Source organism: Ziziphus jujuba, chromosome 3 (genome assembly GCF_031755915.1).
Source record: "Ziziphus jujuba cultivar Dongzao chromosome 3, ASM3175591v1".
Classification (NCBI taxonomy): domain Eukaryota; kingdom Viridiplantae; phylum Streptophyta; class Magnoliopsida; order Rosales; family Rhamnaceae; genus Ziziphus; species Ziziphus jujuba.
Genome location: NC_083381.1, coordinates 15,002,407 through 15,029,792, shown reverse-complemented (window position 1 = coordinate 15,029,792; position 27,386 = coordinate 15,002,407). Strand labels below are relative to the sequence as shown.

The window sequence follows — 27,386 nt, the reverse complement described above, 5'->3', positions numbered from 1 at the left end:
ATTTTTATATTTTGAACATTTTATATTTTAAATCTTCGTTATTTCTGAAATTTTGGATCTCGTTTTGCGCACAAACCTCATAATTATCATTTTTAAACAAGGCTCATGGTTCTCATTTATGGTTGCGTTGTCCAACAGCATGAGACCACCTCACACTTGATTGAGTAATAATCACTTAATTTCAAGATAACGCTTCAACTGACTAAAATTTTATCAATCCCTATTTGGAGTTCAATCATCAAGATAATCCTTTTAAGCCAAAACAAATAAATAAATAAATAATAAAATAACTAAAATAAATAATAATAATAAAATAAAATTAAAAACAAAAAACAAAACAAAACAAAACCAACTAATTGAGTCCTATTCTTCTATAGATCTTTTTGCCAAATATAGTTTCTGCTTTTGAGCCATAAAATCCGTTGATTATTGTCTCTTAAATTGGTATTGTGTAAAAGATCACTCAATTTATAAGGAAGCACAATGACAAATAGCCAATCAAAATCTGGGAATTTTTACTTTTTCTTTTCTTACTTTCTAATGGATGAAGAAACTTGTCTACCTAATCGAACCATCGCGAATCGTTGAAACCGTGCAAACACCAGCTGATGTAGTGAAAGGAAGATCTTTGTAACAGGCAACCAGATCTGCGTTGGTGTGTAAATCCACTTGCAAAGTTTCCCAGACCTTCTTCTTAGGGTTTAGAACATTATCAGGCTCCCCTTCAAACCCAGCAAATGTAACTCTCTCTCCAACATTAGCAGATTTTGGTGGTTCAACCAATTCAACCTGAAAGTAAAACCAATATGGTAAGAAAATTTGATTCCGCAAACTATAATTAGTCCCTCCTAGGGCCAGCCATTTATTTTCACCTGGTTCAACTGTGTAATTTTATGTTTGCAAATATTTTGTAGCCAAGTTACAGCTGTTTTGATAAAGCTCAAAATTTTCAGAATAACATCTTCATCTATTTCACTATTTATTTCTTGACTCTGCAATTTGTTTCTAGAGGTATTCTTGCCTATCTAGGGAAAAAAAAAAGAGTGCAAGTAGAACCATGGGGCTTAAAAAGGTGTGTGATAAAAGAAAAGTGGTGAATGATAATTAAGTTACAAACACACGGCAAGTAATAAAGCATATAAACACATCATACCAATGCATGAGCAACAAGACAACCACCAGAAAAACGATAATGTGGAAAGCTTACCAATGTGTGATCAGTGTTGGAAGCAGCAAGAACCATTGCCTGTGATTTAATACCCTTCAAGGCTGCAGGTTTCAAGTTGCAGAGGACGCAAACCTTCCGATTCTGCCAGACAAAAATTTAGGTGAACACAATATATATGACAACTGTTTTCTAGAATTTAAAATAAAGATAATCATAACATTATTGGTGAAAGATTAAGAGTGAAAATATACCTGCATTTCTTCCAGAGGTATATACTTGACAAGTCCACTAACAACAGTTCTGGGCTGTCCTTCGCCCACATCAATCTCTTCTACATACAATGAATCAGCATCAGGATGCTTCTGAGCTTTGGTAATCAGCCCAACACGAATATCAAGTCTAGAGATGGTAATCTCTGCTTCACTTGCAGATTTTGTAGGCTTTTTCTTTCCACTGTTGTCTGCTTCAAACGGTAGACAGTAAAAAGTTAATACACAAATCTACAGAGCAACTACCATGACATGTTAATGCAGTACCCCATAATTGGTGCACAAACTGAATGGCAAGTAAATATCAGCACAAGTTCTGGATCAAGGTAAATCGGTAATAACAAACTATTCAACCAATATGTGAAAATGAAAGAAACCAGATCTAACTCTTAAAACAGTGCAGGGTGCAATTTAACAGAGAAGACCACTAAAGGAAATGATGATTAGGCTTTGTATAGTGTTCAAATATTGTCATCACATCAACATGACTTTTCTAATATGGGATGCATCAACAACTGCATAACTTGCTTAAATAATAGATTAAGGAGGAGAAGGGTTAAAATTGTAACCTGAAACTTTCGTTTTCTTCAGTTGTGCAGCTATCTTCTCTGCTTCAGCTTCTGCCCTCTCAATTCTATCAGCTTGACTTCCAGCAAACCTCTGCCTGAAAGCTTCTACTTCTTCATCTTTCTGTACAACGCACTTTCACAAAATGAGAAACTAAAAACCAGATACTAATATATGATGCATTTTCCAAACTAACAACCAGATATAGGATGTGTTTCAGCAGCCTCAGTTACATCATTTGTGACAGTAAGCCTTTATGAGGAAAAATTAAATAAAAAAGAACACTCTTGGACAGTATTTAGCTTGTTCCCAAGCAACCAGCTTAGTTTTCATTCAGCCTAACCTGATGGGCTTAGCTATAAGTATTCACTTTCAAGTTGATAAGGAGCTTCTAGGTTTTTATAGACAAGGAACCAGATAAATCTTAAATCTGACAGAAGTTGTTCAGTATGCTACTGCTACACCTAATGGAGTCTAGCTGGAAACATCTGTGATGGGCCAGAGCAGGCAGCAGCCATTCTGCAACTCATTCTACACAACTAACTTTAAAGTTGCCTGGAGGCACACATTCGGGTATACAGAGACAAATTGTGAAGCAATGAGAGTTAATTATTCTTAAGGTAGAAGATGTTCGAAATTAATAACCATTCCTATTCTTCAGTTTGCTTGCAACAACAAGCATTAGCTGTACTTCAACTCCCACCAAAAAAATTTTAAAAATAAAATAACATAAAAATTATCAGCACTTCACCAAGCCAGTTTATTTTTTTGTCAGAAACATTGGCAACTGCTATCTTCTTTACAATTCTTGAGCTGAACCCTAACCAAGATCAGGTTGTTTCATCCACACTCAACAACCTAAATGCATCTATCTCAGACCAAAACCCTTTCCCTGCCAAATTGTCATAAATTTCAGCGAAACAATCCTTATTCTAATCTCAAGTCTTGCATGTGTTCATAAGAGCTAGATTTTCCAATGCAAGACATACCAATTCCTTGAACAATGGCTCTGGTTTCCCAATTTTGTGACCAGAAGGTATAATGTCCCAAGGTCTCCTTGCCCTATCGATATCTCCTTTTTCATCAGAAAGTGAAAGTTGCGCTTCAGGAGACAAATTCAGCTGCTTGAATACCTTAAATGCCAAAATGACAGTAAAAATGGCTGAGCATGGAAGACATATTACAGCAAAAGGAAATTGAGAGTGGAGATTTATTACCTCAAGAGAAAATGATGGCATAAATGGTTCTAATAAACATGCAAGAATATGTACTAAACCCACTGAAGTTCTCACAACTATAGAACAGCGTGGTTGATCCTCCTTGTATAGCTTCCAGAATTGGCTTTCCTGCATTCAATTGACATCAACTGTTGCTAAGCAGCAGGGATAACATTGATATTTCAGCACAGTCAAACGGATAAATCTGTAAATGAACTTATCAACTAAACAAGTCTCTCTCCGTATGAGCTATTAGAAATGTCCAAAGCTTACTTGCAAATAAGCATTCCCTTCACTTGAAATGTTCATAGCGGTTTTCAGTCCCTGTTTTAGTTTAACCTACACAATACAAAGAACCAAGATTCCATGCCAATGCATAAGAAACAAAAATAAATGGAAGGAAAAAGAAGCTTTGACATGTAGTGAAACATCATACAAAGCTCAACTACCTTTTCCATGGCTTCTACATACTGCTCCACATATTTACCAACTTTTTCAGCTAACTTCTCGGTTAAGGAGTCTGATTCTCCAGGTGGAGCATCAGGTATAATGGAACCATATCCTTGACCTGTAAATGGAAAGTTTTAAGTTCATATGCTACGAAATGCCACAGTTAAAATTTTCTTTTGTCAAGCAGCAAACATCATATGAAGAATAAGAACAAAATATTAGCAGTAAATCATTCAAAACTCAAAACTGACCTGAAGGTTTAGCTATAAAGCTCAATACTCGATTTATAAAGTTGCCCAAATTATTCAATAATTCACTATTCAATTTTGCTTGCAAGTCTGCCCATGTAAATAAGGTATCTGACACCTAGTATGCAAAAGCCAATTCAAATTAGTAGCCACGTCCAAAGAAGAAACAAGCTTAAATCTAATTGATAACAGAATCAAAAGTGAAGACAATCTTCTCACCTCTGGTCTATTGGTAAGCAAGTAATATCTCCATACTTCCACAGGAATGTTCGTATCTTTTGCATCATTACCAAATACTCCTACACCTTTACTCTTAGAGAACTTTCCTGTAAATTTTGTTTGATCAGATTCAACTTATTCTAGTTCTAGAAGTTAAAAGACGAATGTTATGATTGCATGTAAGATATCCATCCACATGCATGATAAATTAACACTAACGGCAGATGACGGTCTAACCTGCTTCATAATTCAAGTATTCAGTAACACTGATAGTCTTCATCAATGTCCAATTCTCACCAGTTCCAATAAGTGTAGATGGAAACATCACCTGAAGTAGAAAATTAACAGCTTTTAAAAACCAAATAGTAAAATCCTTTTGATTAAGATGCCACTATAGGAAATAGCACTGCCTTAGCTCCACATCCCCAAGCTCTTTTATTGATAGTAGGGTCGCAGATATGCACGTATCTGCAGCATTGAGAGGCATATAAAGTAGTAGATATTCAAATATACAAGCATCGTCTTTTAGAACTTTAGATGACTGAAGAGTGGGTTCTAAAAGGTTCTCCAAGGAATCAAAATTCGAACATAAAGGATGGGGACATATTTCTAAGTTCTTACAACAAAATTTTCAAATGTCTAATATTCAGTAACTGTAGAATTGATATGACAATGAATTACATGATCACTGATAATCCAACAAGAATGAGTGAGACCTCGTTATCAACCCAAGTTAGCAAGACCATTCATTTATCTAATCCAAAGTTATTATGCAGAAGTGTCAACAAAAGAGAAACACCTTTAAAATGTCTGAGTACAAATAAAATGTGAGAATAAGAGCAACATAAACACTGATATTGCTACACATAAATGTCAAAACATTCTAAAACATTTCCTTAGCCGACCAATAAAAAGTGATATATCATATAGAAGATTACATCAAAACATGAATAGCATAATTTAAGCAACAGATCATCTCTCTCTTACAAAACTCAAAAAGGAAATTCTAAAGCATATGACACTTACAGTGTGGAATGGCACATTATCCTTGCCCATGAACTGAAACAATTCTACATTTTCAGGATTCTTCCACCATTTCTCCCAGTCAGGTGTATAGCATGAAGTAATAGAAACATATCCAATAGGTGCATCAAACCAGACATAGAAAACCTGCCCATCAACATGATTGGAAACAATCTAAATAAATATTGAAAAGGTATTAAGAAATAAAAAAACACAAACAAAGATGCCCAAATTCAGCATAATCTGTAAACAAAGTTAATAACCTTGTCCTGGAATTTATCATGTGGAACTGGAACCCCCCACTTCAGATCCCTAGTAATACACCGTTGTTTAAGCCCTTCTTTAAGCCATGCGTTTGTTGCTTGAATAGCATTCTGGCTCCAAGACCCAGCCACTGATGTTTTATTGATATATTCTTCCAATTTATCCCTCAGCAAAGGGAGTTCAAGAAACAGGTGGTTTGTATCACGAATATGTGGAGTTGTTCCACAGACCTGCTTGCAAGTAGCAGAAAATGAGAACAGAATGGCATAAACTATCACATTTCCAAATAATTAATGCTCCACACGAATTCAGGGGGAAACAACGTACTTTAAAAAAAAAAAAAAAAAAAAAAGTTTCCTAGTAATGCATCTTGCTGAAAATAGAAACATCTATATAAGAACAATAGCAATGACAGAGACTGTGAACTAGGCTTTCTACAAATAAAAAAAATATCTATAATAATAATAATAATAATAATAATAAAAAGTCAATTGATAAGAACCTAAATTTCATACCTTGCACTTAGGATCTTTCAATTCTGTTGGATTCAAGAGCTTTCCACACTTTTCACACTGATCACCCCTGGCAGAATCGTAATCACACCCTGGAGTTGGACAGGTACCCTCCACAAGGCGGTCAGCCAAGAACCTTTTGCATGTATCGCAGTAAAGCTGGATTATAACACGAATTAAAGTTAAAAATAATGTGATAGTAAATGCATTTCCACATATATTTATTGAAAAAATATGCACACCACCATAGTGTAACGGATACTGATAAAATAAACAAAGAAACGCTACAACTAATCTCCCCACAAAACAATTACTTACCTTACAGGCTCTTAGACATACTCATAATATCCCAAGTAAAAGTTGCATCAGAAAAAAGTTCCATACCTGCTGCATTGTGTTCTCTGTAAGCCAATTGTTATCCAACAGTCTCTTGAAAATTGCTTGGCAAACTTCAGTCTGCTGGGGTGTAGACGTACGACCAAATTCATCAAAACTAATATTGAACCATTTATAAACCTCTTTATGAATCGCATAGTACCTAAAATAAAACCACAATAAAAAAATTTAAAAAAAAAATAAAAAAAAAAATAAAACAAAAAGCTTTATAAACCAAATAACATTTTATATAATCTTGCACCATTAAATTTCAATTTCACTAAGTTCATAAACTTCCAGCTCAGAGAAATATTACTTGTCACAAATCTCTTTGGGGCTACATCTTTCTTCCAAGGCTTTCGTTTCAGTGGCAGTACCATACTCATCGGTCCCACAAATGTAAATAGCATTATAATCCCTTAGACGGCAATAACGAGCGAAAACATCAGCACTCAGTACACCTGTCCCAAAAACCCCATAAACACCCAACAGCTGAAAATCAACAAAAAGGAACAAAATATACGAAACCCAAGTCTATGAGGCAAATTCACAAACACTTAAAACGCATTGTATTAGGGTGATGTGATTACAGCCAATGATGTTGCCGAGGTGAGGGACGTTGTTGACATACGGCAAGGCGCTTGTGATGAGTATGTTCCGGCGGCTGGGGATCGGTAGCTTCGGGACCTTACGGTCCTCTGAATTTTTCTGATCGCCCATGTGGTTCTTAGGGCTCGAGCTCGAAAGCTCCTGAACAAGAAGAAAATGAAGAGAAGAGAGAGAGAGAGAGAGAGAGAGTGGCGGCGTTGGAGGAAAGCTAGTAGGGCAGAGTTGCAGAGAAAAAAATGACCTTGTAAAAGTTCTAAATTACCAAATTACATCAGGCCGTTGTAAGTTGTTCTAAATTACCAAATTACCAATTAAATTACCAAACTTTTTATTTTATTTTATTTCAAATTCTAGAATTTTTCTTTGACCAATTAAATTTGAGAAAAATTCAAAGTTGACAACGTTCACGCGCTTTGCTGTTAGAGAAAGAGAGAGTGGCACAAAAATGTCAGTGTAATTTATGTAGTTGTCACTGATTACTATTTTCAGCACCATCAGAAAAATATGGTAATTAATTGGGCTTTTGAAACTTGTAGGGGTCCATGATTGGAAGTTGGGAAAAAAGAGGGGCCCAGAACGACCAAATTCTGGTGCTTAAAAGTGCCCGAAAGCCGGATTTCATACGCGTGCAACGATTGGGAGGAGTCATATTCATTGACTTAAGACTGCCACGTTGACTATATAATGCCAGAGAATATTTGCTCCTCAAATAAATTTAACCCTTTGGCCACGTCTTAAAAGTTTGATAAGTCCTTGAAATTGTACTTTTCAAAAAAAAAAAAAAAAAAAAAAGTCCTTGAAATTGTGAAGTGTTTAGCTCCTCTCATCATTTTTAGTTAAAATAAAATCAAACATTTTTTATAGTGAAAAATTATTTGATTACAAAAACTATGAAATTGTTTATTTATGTTTGTTTTTAATTTTGTTGTATATTTTTGATTTATTTAAATAGGTATTATTAATATTGATTACCTATTGTAAGGATAAAGGATAAATTTATACCATATATCTAAATTAAAAACTATTTTAAATGTTACTAGAGTAAAATGGTTAGTAGAAATAAAATCAAACATTTTTTATAGTGTAAAATTATTTGATTAAAAGACTATAGCATTGTTTATTTATTTTTGTTTTTAATTTTTTTGTATTTATTTATTTATTTAATTACGTATTATTAATATTTATTATCTATTACAAGGATAAAGGATAAATTTATACCATATATCTAAAATTAAAAACTATTTTAAATGTTACTAGAGTAGCCTTTCAAAAAAAAAAATGTTACTAGAGTAAAATGGTGAGTAGAATACAATGGTGATTATGTGGGTAATTTGTATCAAATTACCAAGTTTTTAACTTTATATAGAGTACTCTTTAATTTATAAAAATAAAACATATATATGTATATATAGAGAGAGAAATGCCAAAATGATTGAAGTTTTACATTGAAAATTTATCTATTATATATATATATATATTAGAGAAAATTTGTTTTTCTTTCACCCTTACAGCTTTTTCTTTTTCAACTTCAAAAAATTTAAAAGTAATTCAATTTGATTGTCTTTATAAATATTTTAAAATATATTTTTTTTTACCATTACAAACATATTATGCTTTTTATTTTTCTTTTTTTAACTTGAAAAATATTTAAAAATGAGTTACAAATTTGATTGTTTTTATAAATATTTAAAAGTAATTTTCTTTTTCTGTTTCTTCACTATTATTGTCTGCAATGGTTGGTGCTATAAAACATGATTATGACATCCATAACATCGATGTTATATGCATATATAAATTTTCTTAAACAAAATATTCAATATTTTTAAAAAATTATATATTGTGTACAATTAAAAATTATATGAACTTTTTTTAAAATATATATATATATATATATATATATATATATAAACGTGTAATAGGAGTATTATATGCAAAGCATACACTGTTTTTAAAAAATAGCCTTTATATATAATTAAACCATTGGATTAGTTTTTGGTTATATCTCCTTCTCTCTTTCTAATTCATGTTTAGATTGATTAATAAATATTTATTAAACGGTCATTAAATATTTGTTAAATTTTTAGATATAAATTTAATCATGTTTAGATTTAATTAATAAATGTTTATTAAAAATGTATTCAATAAGAATGATGGTTTTTTTGGGGCGTAATTTCTTCTACTCAAGTCACCATTGCCCCATTTGAAAACCTCATTAGTAGCACAATCAAATTAAAGTTATTCATCTTTAGATATATAGTACTCATTTTCAGTTGGCATATTCTTTTTATTTACCTCATTTGAGAATATTTGAAAACTAATAATTTACTAGATTATGTCCATCACATCACCATCACACCTATGTGATAGATATATTTCCACAGGTTATTAATTTTATGGATTCTCAATAAAAGCCCCTATATCTTATATGGATATGGATTCTTTGTTTTATTTTCTTAATCATTTACTTCTTAACTTATTTAATCCAATAGACAATATTTATTCGCACATCATGTCACTAATATTCAAGTGCTGCAACTTAGTTAGTTTTTGCATGCTGGTTGGTAAACGGGTAAGCTTGGTAAGACTTTCTACAAGATTTGAATAATAAGGTATGCAAATCAAGCAAATTACACAGTATCTCTCAAAGCTCTTCAACTTCATAAATACAAGTACCTTAGTTGCTTCAAATTGCTAATTGAATCAGGCAACAATTTAAAATTTACACAATGATGTAATAATAACATCTGCAATTTGTACATGCTACAAATTTTATCAAGTACTTCATTAGTTTCAGTTAAAGATAAATCCTAATATCTTAGAAGCTTCAATTTGCCAATTGAATCAAGCAACGTCATCACAACATCAGCTCGATACAAAGAAAGCACTCTTAAGCATTGAAAATTTTGCAGTTTTTAAGGATGTATCAAGAATTTTTTCTTTACTTCATCCCATTTATCAAGTGGCAGCAAAATGTGCAATATTTTATTTGTAGATAAATCCGTTAATTTATTGTTATCAAGGGTTTTATGTATAGTCTATCACAGATGATAAATATTCATGAAAAGACATTCGAAAAATTAGCATCCAACCGCAAATAAAATTCTCCTGCTACAAATTTAGCCAAATCATTCACAAGGTCATATTTCTGCTATCCATAACAAAATTAATTTTACTTTCTCAAATTCATGATCCTTTGGAAAATTAAATAGTAAACAAAGTATCGTTTTAGATGCGAAGGCAAATAATAATAGCTTAACCACGAGGAATTATACACTTTTCTGGAGGTGAATTCCATATCTCATCCTATAGTACATTGCCCCATTTTTTGGAATTTAGTTCCGTAGCAAAAAACCAGCAAGTGATGTTATTGCTAAAGGAAGACCTTTGTATTTTTTAACACATATAAATTACTCATTAATTTATAAAAATAAAACATATATATATACAAATAACAAAAAGATTGAAGTTTGCTTACTGAATTATCTATAAGTTAATTCAAAAAATGTAAAGAAAATTTGTTTTTCTTAACCGTTACATGGATATTATGCTTTCTTCTTTTCCATTTTCAAATTGAAAAATATTTAAACGTGAGTGACAAATTGAAAACTTAAACCTTGCTTTTATATAAGTTTCGGTTGTCTTTCGTATATAGAGTATCAACCTTCCTATATGGAAGTTCTTAATCTTCAGGTTTTTTTTTTTTTTTTTTTTTTTTTTTTTTTTTAAATTTAAAAGGAGACAGCTATTAATCAAGGTTTAGAAACATTATAAAAAAAAAAAAACTAAAAACATGTCATAATTATATATATATATATAGATATATAATTAGACAATTAAAAAAAAAAGTTGTTTATATATATGCTATCACCAAAGCTTAGGAACAATCCACAAAGTGTAAAATTAGCCTTTAAATTATTACAAGGGCATCACATTTTTTTTTACTATATTTTTACTCCTCCCAATGCTGGAAAACCCAGAGTCACACAAGAAATATCTAGAATTTTCTTTATATTCTGAAGAACTTTTAGCACATGCCAATTTTTGTTTCCAAATTTACACTTAAAAGAACAAAACTTCAAATTTTCAACCTTTTCCCATATTTTGCCCGGAGTCAAGCTTATAGATTGTCCCATATTGTTTTCCCATATTGTTTGAAGTGCAAGTTTTCGACTTTGAATGGTGCATTATAAATCATCCTAGTCACAATTAACAAAACCTCACCCAATGATTCCACCAAGCCACAAGGATAAAAAGCATATCAAATGTTTCCAATATATTCACTTTTGTTACGAGGACAATGGATCGTCATAACTTTCTCTGGAGAACTAGTATAATTTGGAAAGTCCCAAACTTCAACAAACCCTTTGAAATACAATGCATAAAGCATATTATTGTGGCATATTATATCCTGTACGATGGTAATTTGTCGTCGCCAAATTCCGTCCATTTACTACTATTGCCGTGTACGTTGCAAGCCATCTTAATGAAAGAAAGGTTGAAACTACGATTCTAAAGCTTTTTGTAAGAGACGGCTCGGACACGAGGATGGCTTTAGAAATAGTAAATGTATTACTCCCATAGCCAGGAATAGCACTAGGAATGTTTCATGCATGGAGTTCAATTTTTTTATGAGGTCCTGAAAAAGGATTGAAGAGTGTTAGTTTCTTACCACTATGATTGGAAATTACAAACAACCCGTATGATGTTCCTAGCACATAGTCGGTTTTGTTTGACAACACGTTCTTGATATTGTATGCCTTTTTCTCTGTGAGATTGCAGACGCTGCTAACCGTCTTTTTCTCTGCGAGATTGACGAAGCGCCAACATAAAGCAGTTTTGTCATTGTCGCTCTCGCCGGGATACACAATCCATGGAGTTTGAGAAAAGGGAGAGTAGAAAGTAGAAGTTACAAAGGATTTTAAAGCAACATGCCATGAAGAACAAACTGCTTTGAACAGGAGGATTGCCACATCATCACGAATCTTTTCAAGGATTGATTGCAGGAGTTCGTTCATTTTGGTTTTACAGAAATGTTGGTACTCTTTAGGGTTGAGAAATGTCGGCCTTCTTAGGGTGTTTTTTTTTTTTTTTTTTTTAAATCCCTTTTTTGAGATATAATGTGCGGTAATAATACAGGGGTTGAGTTATAAATTGCATTTCTTCCTTTCTTTTTCGCAAGGCAATTAGGATGCTCTCCTTATTTTTTTTCATCTTTGATTGTGATTGTTTTTTAATTCTCAACCGTTAACCTCCAATCTAATAAATAAAGGGAAAGGAAGAGAATGCAATTTTATTTCCTTTTTTTTTTTTCATTTGTTTTTTTTTTTTTTTTTACTTGTGGGATATAATATATGATCGGTAATTAAATTTACTTATTTTTTCAATAAATATCATTAAGAGAAAATTTCATTTATCCTAATTACATTTAGACCTCATGTTTAGTTTGTTATTAGTTAATTTTTAACATTTAAATTCCATAATTGTATTTTTACAATATTATTTAATTATAAAATATAAATATTCAACATTTCTTTGATTTTAAATGGATAAATTTAACTCGTAAAATGTTGATTTGATAGATCTATGATCTTTTTTGTTTCCAGATAATATTAATACTGATGATATGCAAACCAGTTTTTAAAAAATATAAAACTTGAATCAATTGAAAGCATGGTATACAATAAAACTACATACGTGAATCAGCAAAGTCTAATGCAATGTCAGAACTTTGTAAATCTGCAAAGTGCGAATAAAATGAATAATTAATAGTTGATATTATTAAAAAAATAGAATGAGGCAAAAATAAATAAACTAACAGTAATATACTTGAGTACATGATAAAACCTTAACTTATTGTTTTTCCCCAAATGGATGTTATGCCTCAAAGATCACAAGGAATTTTATGATCAAAATTTATACATGTTTTATTTGTTTCACATAAAAATATATTTATACAAATATATTATATAAATATAATGTTTCTAAACCATATATGATTAATATCATAAAAAATGTATAAACATATATATATTTGAATATACGAAAAAAATTATATACTTAAATAAATATGTATATGTATATGTATATATAATTTTAAATATGTATATATATAAACGGGGCTGCAAGTACAGTCCTGTGCATTGGGTGTACAAACAACTTCTCACAGCCGCTAATTGAAAGTGCTTTCAAATTTGAAAGCCATCCCTCCTCTGAAAATCACTTGAGGTTTTTGCATTCAAAGATTTCAACTGTATGTAACATATATGCCACTTAGGAGTGAAGCCACCACCTGTTGTTGGCATTTCAAGTCTAACGAAGTGCCTAGGCTGGAAGAGAATCATGGAAGCAAGCCCTGTTTAACGCCAATGATGGACATTAATTCCATTAAATGAAGTTCCTTGAGCTGAGAAAACTTCACCTTCAACCAATGACCACTCCTTCCATCGAGACTTAGACTTAAAAATCAGTTTTTTTAAAGACTGGACTGGTTTTTAGTCACCGTAGACGACCCAGTACTGATATAAAATCCATCAACAATTCTCTCTAGCATATCAAATCCATCAATGTGAAGTGATTTAAGAAGGACACTGTCCAAGCGGTGTCAAACTCTAGCAATGTTTTACATTTACTCCATCTTTGGATTTATATTCCTAAAATCTTCATCCTTATATGCTTATTTTTATATTCCTCAAGCCACTGGTGGGCTTACATGTTTCAAAAAATTGGATTGTTTTAACTTTTATGTTTTCACAAGAGCATTTCCTTTTTCATTTTCTCTATATAATCTTTCTTATAAATATTGATGAGCATTTTTCTAGTTGTTTAGATTAAAAATTTTTACGTTTTTTTTTTTTTTTTTTTTTTTTTTTTTGTGTTTGTGTTTAATCTTTTATTCCTTATCTTCCTCGAACAATAGGACATTAGTCAGTCCATTTCTAAGGAAGTTTTTGACTTGATGACCGACTCTGTTTTTCTAGGATGCATGTAGTCTAGCAGACTTGAGGATTTGTTGATTAGACTAAACTTAAAAATGATCGGAAAATTACTAAAATTTGAAACTGGTCTCGTCCAAATACAACTAAGTCATGCCATTAGTTTTTTTTTTTAAAAAAAGGGTCAGTGTTTTGGGAAACTGGTCTAGGAACAAGGTTTTATTTATTTATTTATTTATTTTTTATAAAAAGGAACTGCTCTAGGAACTGCAAATCATAACCAAATTTCATAACTTTAAAAAAAAAAAAAAAAAAAAAGGTCAGTGTTTTAAGAAATTGAGTATGAAATGTAAGTTGTACTCATACATGAGAAGAGGTTTCGTGGGTGTCTAAATTTTTGGGTGAGAAAATTGGGAAATTGAAGCAGAGGAGCTTGTCAGTAAAAGAAGATATATAGTCAATTCACATATAGAAAGCAATGTTTCTCTATATAATTAAAATAGGAAAAACATAGCATTAATCAAAGTACTCTAGTATCTTCGAACAACATAAGCACACGCACACAACCAACCAAAAAAAAAACAAAAACAAAAAGCAAAAACAAAAACAAAAACAAAAACAAAAACAAAGAAAAAACGAAAAAAAAAAAGTGTTTGAAAACTGAGGACTTGACAATAAGTAACAGAAATCCTAAATGAACTACTCTTCACCATCTTCTATCTGGTAACTTTTATCAACAAAAGAACCGGGTAATAAAATACATAACGTAGGATCCGATGGGGCAAAGAGCTTGGGAGAAAAAGTGGAGTAAACAGCACCAACATAGTGAGGATTCCAATTGATGCAAACACCAATACAAAAATGGAAAGCATAGCATTTTCTCTCACTATCAGAAAAACACCTGCCGTGAAAGCTATCGACATCATGGCAAGAGCTAATCCCAATACTGGCACTGCAAATTGAAGGGAAGCACGGAGTAGGTGAAAATCACTCAACTGCGACCAAATGAGAGCAACCACAACAATAATGGAGGAGTACATAGCTATGGTGTTAGTAATAACGAATACATGGAACATGGCGTTGTGAACTAGAGAAGACGTCATGTTGTTTGGCGCTGTGACACCAGCAGCAAAGGCTACTGTTGCAACTAATATGGCTACCAATATGAAAGTATTGATTCTGTTGTCATAAGGTCCAAGGTCTGGATAGTTTCGGGAGTGTCTTTTCATTATACTTGCATTCTTGCCTTGTGGTGCACCAGCATACCTCAAGATTAGCCATGTCAGTCGCTGCAAAACCACATATTTTCATCATCAAGATTATGTAAGTGAACTACGAGTATAAAAAACAACAACTAAACAAAAGGAAAGAAATTGTTATAAACAATACGAGTGGATCTAATAGCTAATTTTACAATTTAATTTGTAGAATGTTTTGTTTTTTTAGCAAAAATGACTAATATATATATATATATCGTAATAATTAAAATTTAGATGTATTATCCACATGATAACTTTTTTTTTTTTTTTTTCCCTGAAAAAGGAACAAATATGGAAATCAGCCAGCTTATCATTTATAGAAAAACGATCACATGAAAATCCATAAATGTAACATACATACCTTCCGATATGAGGGATAAACCGAATTGTTAACAACATCTAGAGCTGTACTTCCTTTTATATTCAAAACTTGTAAGTTAACTCTTGAATCCCATATCAAATCGCTCACAACTTCCGGATGCCCCTTTTCACTAGCCAAGTGTAAGGGAGTGTTTCCTTTGTAATCTTTTTTATTAATTAGCATTTCAAACTCTGGATTCTTGAGCATGTAGCGTACTGTTTTGGATTTTCCATACTTAGCGGCCACATGGAGAATATTTTGCTTTTTACTGTTGAGCAATTCTATTGAATCGGGACAATGCTTGAGAAGCTCCTGGATTATCTGGATGTGACCTTTTTTGGATGCTTGATGAATGGTAAAGAACCCATTTTCATGACGTAAATATGCGAGGTGTCTAGATTTTTCTAATATTTTCTGAACCCCCTCAAGATATCCTGTGAATGCTGCAAGCGAAAGAGGATTGATTTGACAGCTGTTGTCTGGTGTTACAAGAGATGGCCATTTCTCCAATATGACATCCAATACGCCTGGTGTATATATATATATATATACATATATATATATATATATATATATATATATAATTGTTAGATTAAAAAAAATTAAACGAAGGTGAGAGGAAGAAAAAAAGAAAGCAGAGAAAAGCTATTACTATTATTTTTCATTACAAATGGGGAGAGGGGTTTTCACCGAAATAATCTTTAAATCTAGAGGTGTAAAAAAAAAAATAAAATTATTAACTAATTACATATTTTATGATTTTTTTTTATTTCTTTGAAATAATTGATTTTTTTAAAGAAAATTTACATTCATGTGTAGTAGAGCATTTAGATGTAGGTATTTTTTATGATAATGTTCATACCATGTTAATTTACATTTATTATACATATTACTATTGAAGAGGGATTTTTTAAAACAATATCTATATTTGCTTATATGCCATGTTTATTTTCACAGCCTACATTTGTATTTGAGATGCTCTAATTCTCAATGTGTTCATAGTTTTCAATTTTAAAAAATCTAAGGAACCCTTCTTGGTGGTTAAATTTCCTCAATTGAAAAAAATATAGCTAAAAAAATTCCCCAATTCAAAATTTGTAGCTAGCTAGTAAGATTGGGTTGTCTTTGTTACCTCCATTCTTTCCATGGATCGCAGCCATAATGATTCTTTGTTTCGACTCTTCATCTGGTACATCATGACTTCCAGCTGATATCTCCATCATGCGCTTAAAAAGCTCAGCATATCCAGCCTCAGCTGCAATATGGAGAGGAGACTTAAAAAACCCATTCATATAATGTGTTACTTCCTGATCTGCCTCAAACAAGTAAAAAGCAACCTCTTCGTAGCGATTTTGCAAAGCCAAGTGCAAAGCAGTGTCATGATTACTGTCCTTCTCCCTTAGCGATACAGATTGTTGTTGGTCAGCTGAGACCAAAATCTCTACTGTGGAAAGATTACCAGCAGCGGCAGCTATATGAAGAGGGAGATTGCCGTTGGTGTTTTTACTCTTAATGAGATCTGGGCAGAGTTGGAGGATGCACTTCACAAGTGGATCATTCCCGGAATGTGCAGCAATATGAAGCACTGTATTTCCTTGAGGGACTTGTTGTTCTAAATCAGCACAATCCATGTCTTCTAAATGTAGTCGACGGAACAATTCAATGTCTCCACTTCTGACGGCCCTATAGAGTTTGGGGTTCATGGACAACATGACACTACTTCCATTATCAACAATGTGGTTGGAGATCCCTTCTTCCTTTTCCCGGAATCTGTCATAATAGAACATGTCTATGTCACCAGATGCACTACAAGCAACGAAACGAGTTGATGATGGTTGGGAATCCATGCTGTCTTTAGCAATTAGCAGTGGCTAGCTGTTGCTGCTGTAGATATATAAGGAGAAGAAAACGGCTGATTTTCAATGTTCACGAAGAAAGTGTTTTGATGTAGATCTAGCTAATATATTTAAATGGTATCTTTCAGCTGAAGATTTCTAGGAGCAATAAGAATAAGAAGAGCGAGCTGAGACAGCTTTAAAAAGATAATTAACTAAAGTCGTTGATATCAATGTTATCGGAGGATACATATATATATATATATATATATATGAGGAACGTATTTGGAATTAATGTACCTATACATCTGTTGTCAACAGAAAAAGGATATGAAATTCTACAAGCGTGGAGTCTTTGTCAGAAAAGGCACTGAGAAATGAAGAAGAAAGTGGCATGGTGGCAACTTCATCAAGAAGAAAGTTTTTTATTGGCTACTTTTATGTCGAAGGAAGTTTCTTGTTGGCTGCATTAGTTGTTCTTCCTGTAGTACGTGGCTTCTTGCTGCACAAGTAAATTTTTGTAATTGGCAAATCCTTGCCGATATTCACGCATGAGTCAAGGTTACATGATGTAGGACAAGGACAAGCAATCATGAGTGCTTGTTTGGAGCGCCTTCCTTTGAATTTCGGTCGGTCTTGCGAGTGTACTCCCTAGGCAGAGTGTTTCACGTGTTAGTTGGGCTCAAGCCACTGGTGGGCTTACATCGTTTAGGACACACGGACTACCAGAGTATCTACTTCCGTTCTCTCCCCATGCTTCCAGAGATCTGCCTTTGCTTTTAATGTTCTTCGTAGATCTCTGTATTTCACCCCTACACACGATGTTCAACTCTCCTTTGTCTCACTCAAGTGAATTGGTTTATAGTCCTGCTTTACTACCATTGTATTTAGGTTGTATTGAATTATCCAAGTGCAATAGAAATTAACCAATATATCAACTGCATTGTTTCCTTTGCCTCCGTAATTTTTTATTTCCTAAAAACCAAATTGCTTGCTTAACTTATACTTTGCCCACTCTTTATTTCAATAAATTTTAATATAAGCCCGACAAAAACCCTCTTAATAATTTTTGCCTGTCTTACTCCTACTGCTTTGAAACCTATATATGAATGTGTATGCACATAATATAAATCTAACTTTTTCTATAAGGGATCACCCAGTTTACTAGGTGCCTAAAATCATATTAGCGGTATAAGCGCCCACTTAAACTGACAATATAACTCCTGTATATATTATATATTTAATTATATGGTCTAGTTGATATCTTCGGAAGCTTAAGTTTTCTTCAATACTGAGGTGGCAGTTGTCACCAGTAAAGGCTACGAACTTTCCTTTGTATATTACGCAAAAATTTCTAATACTAGTTCTGTGAATTGACACCTATTTCACTTTATATTTATACTAAAATTTTATAAAAACAATAAAATCCAAGATACCATTATAATCTAATAACTCAATACTCCTTCCATTTTCGAACTGATTTTATTGTTCTATTTATGTTATCTTTTTTTTTTTTTTTTGGGGGGGGGGGGGGGGGGGGAATTTTCTCCATGTTTTTATATAAATCATCTTTCAAATATTATATATTGGCATGAGAATTTATATTACATTGAATTAAATTAATATAATATTTGAGAATCAAAACCACTTTCTGCATTGAAAAATCAATATAAAAAGCTAATTGAAACTTTTTTTCATAAAGATTAACTTTTTAAAATAAAGAGTATCAAATAAATAGAAAATCTTTTAAAATGCTCTAAATGAACTTATAAATAAATTAATAAAATTCAATAATAAATTAATTAAAAAAATCATATTATTTACCATGCCATTTTGAATCTAGCACCAATTTAAAAGAACATAGAGAAAATGCAAAATCCTGATGGTTTAGGAGTAACAGTGCAATGGACCTATTAATTAATGGTATGTGAATCTATTTTCATTTTTTTAATAAAAAAACTGAATATAACAACTGATAATGATGTGTTTACCTATTTTTTTGTTTTTTGAAAAATTATATTTTTAATATGAATTATTTTGGCAACTTACACTTTCTTTTTTTTTTTCTACCAAATAACGTGCTTTTATTTTATTTTATTTTTTTTACACATTGTCAGAGGAAATTTTTTTTTTCTATGAAAAGGAAAAAAATAAATAAACATATTGAATAATTGGATTTACAGACATAAAATTTTTAAAGTGAATGTTTATAAAGTAAACCATTATCCGGAATTCCATGAGAAAATATTTTATGTAACGGGTATATATGTTTGATATATATATATATATATATATATATAAAGTTCGGCTATCATCCGGATCGTCTGGATGATAGAATCATCCTGTAATTAGTTCTTCTATGATTGGTTCTAAGTGTAAACATGGGGTTTCCTTTGCTTGCTGGCAATTAAATACCTCAAAGGCAAAACACTTACATGTCAAGACCCGTCCAAAAATTCTCACCGGAACCCTAGACAAGTCCTAATCCCAGGAAAATCCTACCAGACCCTCCAATGGAAAATCCGGCAAAACCTCCCCTAAGGGTTGGACTTACCACAACTTCCTGCACTGAAAACACACTTCTATATACACCACCTTATTCCTCCCCGTTTTACTACAATTTATTTCCATAAGTTTGCAGGACTCCAAATAAATAACAGTGAATCAGTTAATTTTCTCCATGTTTTTATATAAATCATCTTTCAAATATTATATATTGGCATGAGAATTTATATTACATTGAATTAAATTAATATAATATTTGAGAATCAAAACCACTTTCTGCATTGAAAAATCAATATAAAAAGCTAATTGAAACTTTTTTTCATAAAGATTAACTTTTTAAAATAAAGAGTATCAAATAAATAGAAAATCTTTTAAAATGCTCTAAATGGACTTATAAATAAATTAATAAAATTCAATAATAAATTAATTTAAAAAATCATATTATTTACCATGCCATTTTGAATCTAGCACCAATTTAAAAGAACATAGAGAAAATGCAAAATCCTGATGGTTTAGGAGTAATAGTGCAATGGGCCTATTAATTAGTGGTATGTGAATCTATTTTCTTTTTTTTAATAAAAAAACTGAATATAACAATTGATAATGATGTGTTTACCTATTTTTTTGTTTTTTGAAAAATTATATTTTTAATATGAATTATTTTGGCAACTTACACTTTTTTTTTTCTACCAAATAACATGCTTTTATTTTATTTTATTTTTTTTACACATTGTCAGAGGAAATTTTTTTTTTCTATGAAAAGGAAAAAAATAAATAAACATATTGAATAATTGGATTTACAGACATAAAATTTTTAAAGTGAATGTTTATAAAGTAAACATTATCCGAAATTCCATGAGAAAATATTTTATGTAACGGGTATATATGTTTGATATATATAAAGTTCGGCTATCATCCGGATGATAGAATCATCCTGTAATTAGTTCTTCTATGATTGGTTCTAAGTGTAAACATGGGGTGTCCTTTGCTTGCTGGTAGTTAAATACCTCAAAGGCAAAACGCTTACATGTCAAGACCCATCTAAAATTTCTCACCGGAACCCTAGACAAGTCCTAATCCCAGGAAAATCCTACCAAACCCTCCAATGGAAAATCTGGCAGAACCTTCCCTAAGGGTTGGACTTACCACAACTTCCTGCACTGAAAACACACTTCTATATACACCAGCTAATTCCTCCCGTTTTACTACAATTTATTTCCATAAGTTTGCAGGACTCCAAATAAATAACAGTGAATCAGTGCATAATTAATTAAGTAATACATCCAATGTAGTATACAGAGCATTAATAAAATTGTAAGTGTGATAGTTATTACAAACAGAATAGAAAGAAATATTATATAATAAGGAATGGAGAAAAGAAGACTTCTCGGATTTCCAGGAACGATCAACTGTCGAGCTCATCCTGATCGAACAATGTCTACCACCTGAGCCTAAGGGAATGAAATTTAAAAATATAAGATGCTAATCATCTCAGTGAGCAATCCAGTCTACTAACTACGAATATTTAAGTAATGTAGTAATAAGTAAATAAATAAATAATAATTAAATAAATAAATACATAAATGATTTAGTAATAATAATAATTGAAAATAATTTTTTCTCTCAAAACCCTCATAGTCACTCAATTGAAAATGTTTCCTTTTTAAAACATTTTTGCAAAACCCAATATTTTATGGCCTCAAGATTCGGAAAATAATTAGTCAAATAATTTACAAATAAAACACAACAAATTAAGAATCTAAAATCAGAATGGAAATAATAATTGAAATGAAAATAAACTTTTATAACAATTACTAAAAGATTAACAACATATCATAAGCAAATAATACAAAAATATCAATGAAATGCATATTAAGACAATTCAGAAAGTAATTAATTAATTAGAATAAATAAATTATAATTAAGTAAAGAAATAATTAAATCAAAATAAAACACCCATTTAAAAATAAATGGTAAGAATAAAATAAAATGAAAGAAAACATAATATATTAGAATTGATTTCAAAATACCAAAACAATTTGAATAATAAATTCGTAAAAATATTTTCATAAAAATTGTGTAAACTTTAAATTTAAATAAATAAATAATAAAAAACTGCTAAATACATTTTATTAAAAATAAGATTTTAAAATATTTCATATTTGAAAATCATGTCGTGAAAATCATTTGATGCACCCACTATATAATAGTGGCGTCAAGAGTACCTAACGTCCTGATCACTGCCAGACAAGAGGTTAAAGAGAGAAATCGGCATACCGTCGCATGGCATCCCACCGCGCCATTGCAAACAGGCGTCCTGGCCATGGAAGGGGGTGGCTACGATCGATATCAACTTGCCGACCCTCTATCCGATGGCAACCACAGGACAATCTATAAATCACCTGTGTGCTACTCACACCCACCTGCACGCTAATCATATCCACATATACAGAACACCAGTATATGTGTGGTGCATCTAAAAACTCGTAAATCATAAAATCAATATTTGTATAAAATACCACAGGGTTTATTTTATCCATTTAAACCCATAAATTTTTCACCTTTCAAATCTGTTGGTTCACATCACTTTTAAACCCAGAATATTTTCATATTCCTTTTTAAGATCATCATCATAAATCTATCGCTTTAAAATCCACAAATTTCAAATCCATCAACTCTCAATTCCATCAATTCAAATATACGAATTTTCCAATGGCATAAAGTCAAATCTTTAATATTCCAATGTATAAATATTTTTGAAACATAAAAATTTAAACCCATATTTTTCTCAAATTCTGAAAAATTAATTTAAATCAACATATCCTCAAAACCACCTAAACTTCATATATAATTAAAATCAGACAATTATGCATAATAAATCTAATAATAAACATAACAATAATTAAAAATAATTAAAACCACAATTTCTTTAGATTCCCAAATATATTTTTGGCACCAAACATATATTAAAATTATCACAAATTGGCAATATAAAATTAAATAGTAATTTTATTAAATCTCCAACACATAAAACATAAATTTCCAAATAATCAATTAACACAAAATATATAGTTAATCACCCAAAAAAATTTTGAAGGTGAATCACTTACCTTGGGCACGCGTATCAATCAAGATCCTCCACAGGATTCGTCTCACGACCCACATGTGCACCTAAAATATCAACATTACACAAAATCAAATATATTAATATTTTAATTGGATAATTCACAAACGGATACCCGGGAAGCGAACACAAACGATAACCAAAATTTACAAATGATATACCGAATCGAAGATTGTGAAGCGAGGATTACGGGCCTCGTCTTACTTTCTGAAGATCGGACCTGTGGTGGTCGGAATCTCACCGGAAAGCTATCGAACTTTAAACCCCCGATTCTCACAATCCATTCGGAATTGAGGAAAATGGATACCGGATTTTGGGTTCAGGGGGTTAGAATTAGTGGGAAGAAGTGGGCGGTGTGACTAGGAACTCGCTGGAAATCAGTGCCGTCGTGGTCATCGGAAACCGTCACTGCCGGCGGTGCATCCGATGGCCACTGGCTATGATTTTTGGAGGAAATGTAGATCGGGGGATGGGTAAACAGATGGGACCAGCGGTGAGGCAAATGGATGCTGGAATAGGAAGAAATCTCGGTTTGAAGCAATCGGCGATGCCGTCGGAAATAGACTCGATCCAAACGTGTCGGCGGTCGGCTATCCAGAAATGAGGAGGCAGTGGTGGTGGGTGGCGCATGTAAGGAAATGGTGGCCGGAATGGAAGAAACGACAGTGGTCGGTTGGTGGTGGCTCTCCCTCTCTCTCCTCCACTCTTTCTCTCTCTCTCTTCCCCCCGGCTCACACACGGTCTGGCCAATAAGAAACCATCCCGTGGGTGCCACTGTGCATTCATAGGAGTGGCTAAGATTTTGACACGTGGCACATGCTGTGCACATGTTTTACACAAGCATAAAATAATATAAAATATTACAATTTTAGAAAAACTTTGCAGGTCCATAACTTTTCAATGAAATATCCAAATTAAGCGTGCCACTAGTCTATGAACCCGTATTGACAAGTACTTGACAAGCATGCATGAGTTAAAGCTCAATTTTGCATGAACAAAAAGTCAACTACAACACCTCTTGGACAGTTCGAACCTAAACTTGTTTTGCCCATAACTTTCAAACTGTAGATTCGATTTCGACGTGCTACTAGTCTATGAACTCGAGGTGACACATACTTTGCAACAGTACCTTGGTCAATTTAAAATTCCACCTGAAACAAAAAGTCAAAATTTGATCCCTCTCGGTCAACGGCGGTCAAACCCAGTCAATCTCGGTCAACTTGAAATATTTTCAGTGTACTTTGAGATGGGGTGTTATATTACATCTGATCAGTATGATTTGTATCAAATGTCTCTAATTTCAAGAGATCAAAAAATAATCAAACGCTAATCAAAATTGCTTAATTTCTATAGATTGACCACTCTTATCATTGGTCATATGCACGAAAATCAAAGGATAGCACTGTTTATTTAGAAACCAAAATGCAAAATTAGGTGTTGTTAACATGTCTACTTTTTTATTATTATTAATTTTGACTAAATTGTTTATAGTTTGATTATTTTAATTGTTTGTTGGTGTTAATTGTAGTTAGAATTAACTATAAATATGAAAGAAAAAAATAAAAAATAAAAATAGAACAATTTTATACTGTATTTTCATTTGGTTTTTTATTTTTTTATTTTTTTAAGTTTGTAGTTAACTGAGATGCTTTACTATTAATTAATACTAATCAACAGTTGAAAAGCAAGTAAATTTCACTTGATTTAATAGAAAAAACAAAAATAGAAAATTTGAACAAACAATGCAAAAAGATAAAAAATAAAAATAAAAATGGAAAAAGAAAAGCATAAAATACTGATTTTAATCTTTTAAGAATAAATATAGTTAAATATAATCTGACGTGGTTTTAATCCATAAAAGTATAAATATTAGGCCTGGCAACCTGTCGTGTTAAATCATATTCCTGTCTTGTTATGTTGTATTCGTGTATAATTAAGTTAGCCCAAACACGACTCGTTAAGTTTTCGTATGAAAATAAATAAACTCAAACTCATTCAATAAATTATCGTTGCAACCCGTCAGTAACCCGTTAACCCATTTATGATAAATACAAATTTGAAAATTTAAATTTCAATTAGCTTTGAAATAATAAACTAATAATTTTTTTAAAAAATTACAAGAATTCTTGTTTATTTTTAGATTTTTTAAAAACTAAACTAAAAAAGAACAAATTGATACATGTTTAACAATAAATAAAGTAATTTAATATTATAAAATATATATAATTATCAAAATATCCCTCTTTAATGGGTTTAATAGGTTTATCGCGTTTCACCTGTTAAAATCAGTTAATTTATTGGGTTTTATTAGATGACATTGATACGAACTCAACACGATATCGTCAATCCAAACCCATAAATTATCGTATGAGTTCGTATCGTGTTATTGTGTCGTATGAAATTTATCAGGTTTAATAAATATAGTTGACTATAAATTAAGTAAATAGTGATATATATATAAATATATATTTATAAATTTTTTTGCAAAAAGTAAATATTGATACTTCATCACTTAATAAGTATTTTGGTAGTTATTTTTTATACGTGTCAAACATTATTCTCACTAAATATATTGTCTATATATATATATATATATAAAGTAATTTAATATTATAAAATATATATAATTATCAAAATATCTTTTTTTAATGGGTTTAATAGGTTTATGGTGTTTCACCTGTTAAAATCACTTAATTTATTGGGTTTCATTAAATGACACTGATATGAACTTAACACAATATCGTCAATCCAAACCTATAAATTATCATAAATTATCGTATGGGTTCGTATCGTATTATTATATCACATGAAATTTTATCAGGTTTAATAAATATAGTTAACTATAAATTAAGTAAATAGTGATATATATATATATATATATATATTTATAAATTTTTGCAAAAGGTAAATATTGATACTTTATCACTTAATAAGTATTTTGGTAGTTATTTTTTATACGTGTCAAACATTATTCTCACTAAATATATTGTCCATATATATATATATATATAAAGTAATTTAATATTATAAAATATATATAATTATTGAAATATCCCTCTTTAATGGGTTTAATAGATTTATGGTGTTTCACCTGTTAAAATCACTTAATTTATTGGGTTTTATTAGATGATACTGATACGGACTCAACACGATATCGTCAATCCAAACTCATAAATTATCATAAATTTTCGTATGGGTCGTATCGTGTTATTATACCGTATGAAATTTTATCAGGTTTAACAAATATAGTTAACTATAAATTAAGTAAATAGTGATATATATATTTATAAATTTTTGTAAAAAGTAAATATTGATACTTTATCACTTATATATATATATATATAAAAAGTAATTTAATATTATAAAATATATATAATTATCAAAATATCCCTCTTTAATAGGTTTAATAGGTTTATTATGTTTCACCTATTAAAATTAGTTAATTTATTGGGTTTTATTAGATGACACTGGTACGAACTCAACACGATATTGTCAATCCAAACTCATAAATTATCATAAATTATCGTATGAGTTTATATCGTATTATTATATTGTATGAAATTTTATCAGATTTGATAAATATAGTTAACTATAAATTAAGTAAATAGTGATATATATTTATAAATTTTTTGCAAAAAGTAAATATTGATACTTTATCACTTGATATATATATTTATAAATTTTTTGCAAAAAGTAAATATTGATACTTTATCACTTAATAAGTACTTTGGTAGTTATTTTTTATACGTGTCAAACATCATTCTCACTAAATATATTGTCTATATATATATATATATATATTAATTTTTGAGTTATAAATTCTGTCTATAATTTTTAATCATATAAAAAATTTTATTTTTAAGACTAGTGGTCGTTTTTTTTTTCTTTCTTGGGTAATAAAGATCAGTGATAATTTGTCTCGACGTGTTTACGTGTTTATCTCACTTTGTCTCTTGAGGCACTTTATAAAACCGCCACGTCTTGTCTTATTTGTCAATTATTGTTCCAAACGTTTTTTATTCAACATGACATTAGTGCTCCAAAGTGTTAGTAGTCCCATGTTTCGCGGGATACAGATCTTCTGTCTCCAAAATTCTGTCCCTAATTATGTCCCACTAATAAAAAATTGACACCTCATTTATAATACTATCATATATTTTCTTTTGTTTTCACGTTATTCACCGTTAAGTTATACTAACAGAAGCTTTCTTGTGGCTGCAAAACTCCAATTGGGTCCACTTTATTAAAATTTAAAAATAAAGTCCTCTACCATTCTTTTTCTCTTCGTTTCTGTTCTTTTTTTTTTTTTATTGTGCCATTCTTGCCGTTCTTCTCCCCTTCAACTATAACTTGTATATTTTTTTAATTATTATTATACCAATCGAATCCCACTCATTAAAGTTTCAAAAAAGCCCTAAATCATTCTTCTTTTTTTCTGATTTTTTATTT

At 31.0% G+C, this 27,386-nt stretch overlaps 2 protein-coding genes across 3 annotated transcripts; both read right to left on the bottom strand.

The window, feature by feature from the left end:
• Nucleotides 1–267: 267 nt before the first annotated feature.
• Nucleotides 268–7,143, bottom strand: LOC107422448 (probable methionine--tRNA ligase). Of its 2 annotated transcripts, none has more exons than XM_048477637.2 (17): nt 6,903–7,143; nt 6,629–6,773; nt 6,322–6,475; nt 5,941–6,096; nt 5,425–5,655; nt 5,165–5,308; nt 4,376–4,466; nt 4,139–4,245; nt 3,923–4,037; nt 3,671–3,789; nt 3,495–3,560; nt 3,222–3,350; nt 2,994–3,137; nt 2,007–2,127; nt 1,420–1,631; nt 1,208–1,309; nt 268–789 (listed from the first exon to the last, which is right to left on the bottom strand). In XM_048477637.2, the coding sequence occupies exons 1-17, from the start codon at nt 7,030–7,032 to the stop codon at nt 559–561; spliced, it is 2,397 nt and encodes a 798-aa protein (XP_048333594.1). In that variant the 5' UTR covers nt 7,033–7,143; the 3' UTR covers nt 268–558. The 2 variants fall into 2 exon arrangements, with proteins under 2 accessions (XP_048333594.1, XP_048333595.1); XM_048477638.2 differs by having other exon boundaries at nt 1,420–1,628; nt 6,903–7,142.
• A 7,200-nt stretch (nt 7,144–14,343) lies between these two features.
• Nucleotides 14,344–17,797, bottom strand: LOC107422426 (protein ACCELERATED CELL DEATH 6). The gene is made up of 3 exons (XM_016031864.4): nt 16,606–17,797; nt 15,474–16,000; nt 14,344–15,142 (listed from the first exon to the last, which is right to left on the bottom strand). The coding sequence occupies exons 1-3, from the start codon at nt 17,318–17,320 to the stop codon at nt 14,570–14,572; spliced, it is 1,815 nt and encodes a 604-aa protein (XP_015887350.3). The 5' UTR covers nt 17,321–17,797; the 3' UTR covers nt 14,344–14,569.
• Between the last annotated feature and the right edge of the window lie 9,589 nt (nt 17,798–27,386).

What these genes read in the sequence shown, in the direction of transcription:
- LOC107422448 (XM_048477637.2), bottom strand. Translation starts at nt 7,032, where the DNA reads ATGGGCGATCAGAAAAATTCAGAGGACCGTAAGGTCCCGAAGCTACCG. An exon ending in ATGATAAATTCCAGGACAAG is followed by an intron (nt 5,309 to 5,424) that starts GTTATTAACTTT and finishes GTTGATGGGCAG; the next exon opens with GTTTTCTATGTCTGGTTTGA. An exon ending in AAGGGAATGCTTATTTGCAA is followed by an intron (nt 3,351 to 3,494) that starts GTAAGCTTTGGA and finishes AATTGAATGCAG; the next exon opens with GAAAGCCAATTCTGGAAGCT.
- LOC107422426 (XM_016031864.4), bottom strand. Translation starts at nt 17,320, where the DNA reads ATGGATTCCCAACCATCATCAACTCGTTTCGTTGCTTGTAGTGCATCT. An exon ending in GATCCATGGAAAGAATGGAG is followed by an intron (nt 16,001 to 16,605) that starts GTAACAAAGACA and finishes TATATACACCAG; the next exon opens with GCGTATTGGATGTCATATTG. An exon ending in TTTATCCCTCATATCGGAAG is followed by an intron (nt 15,143 to 15,473) that starts GTATGTATGTTA and finishes GTGGTTTTGCAG; the next exon opens with CGACTGACATGGCTAATCTT.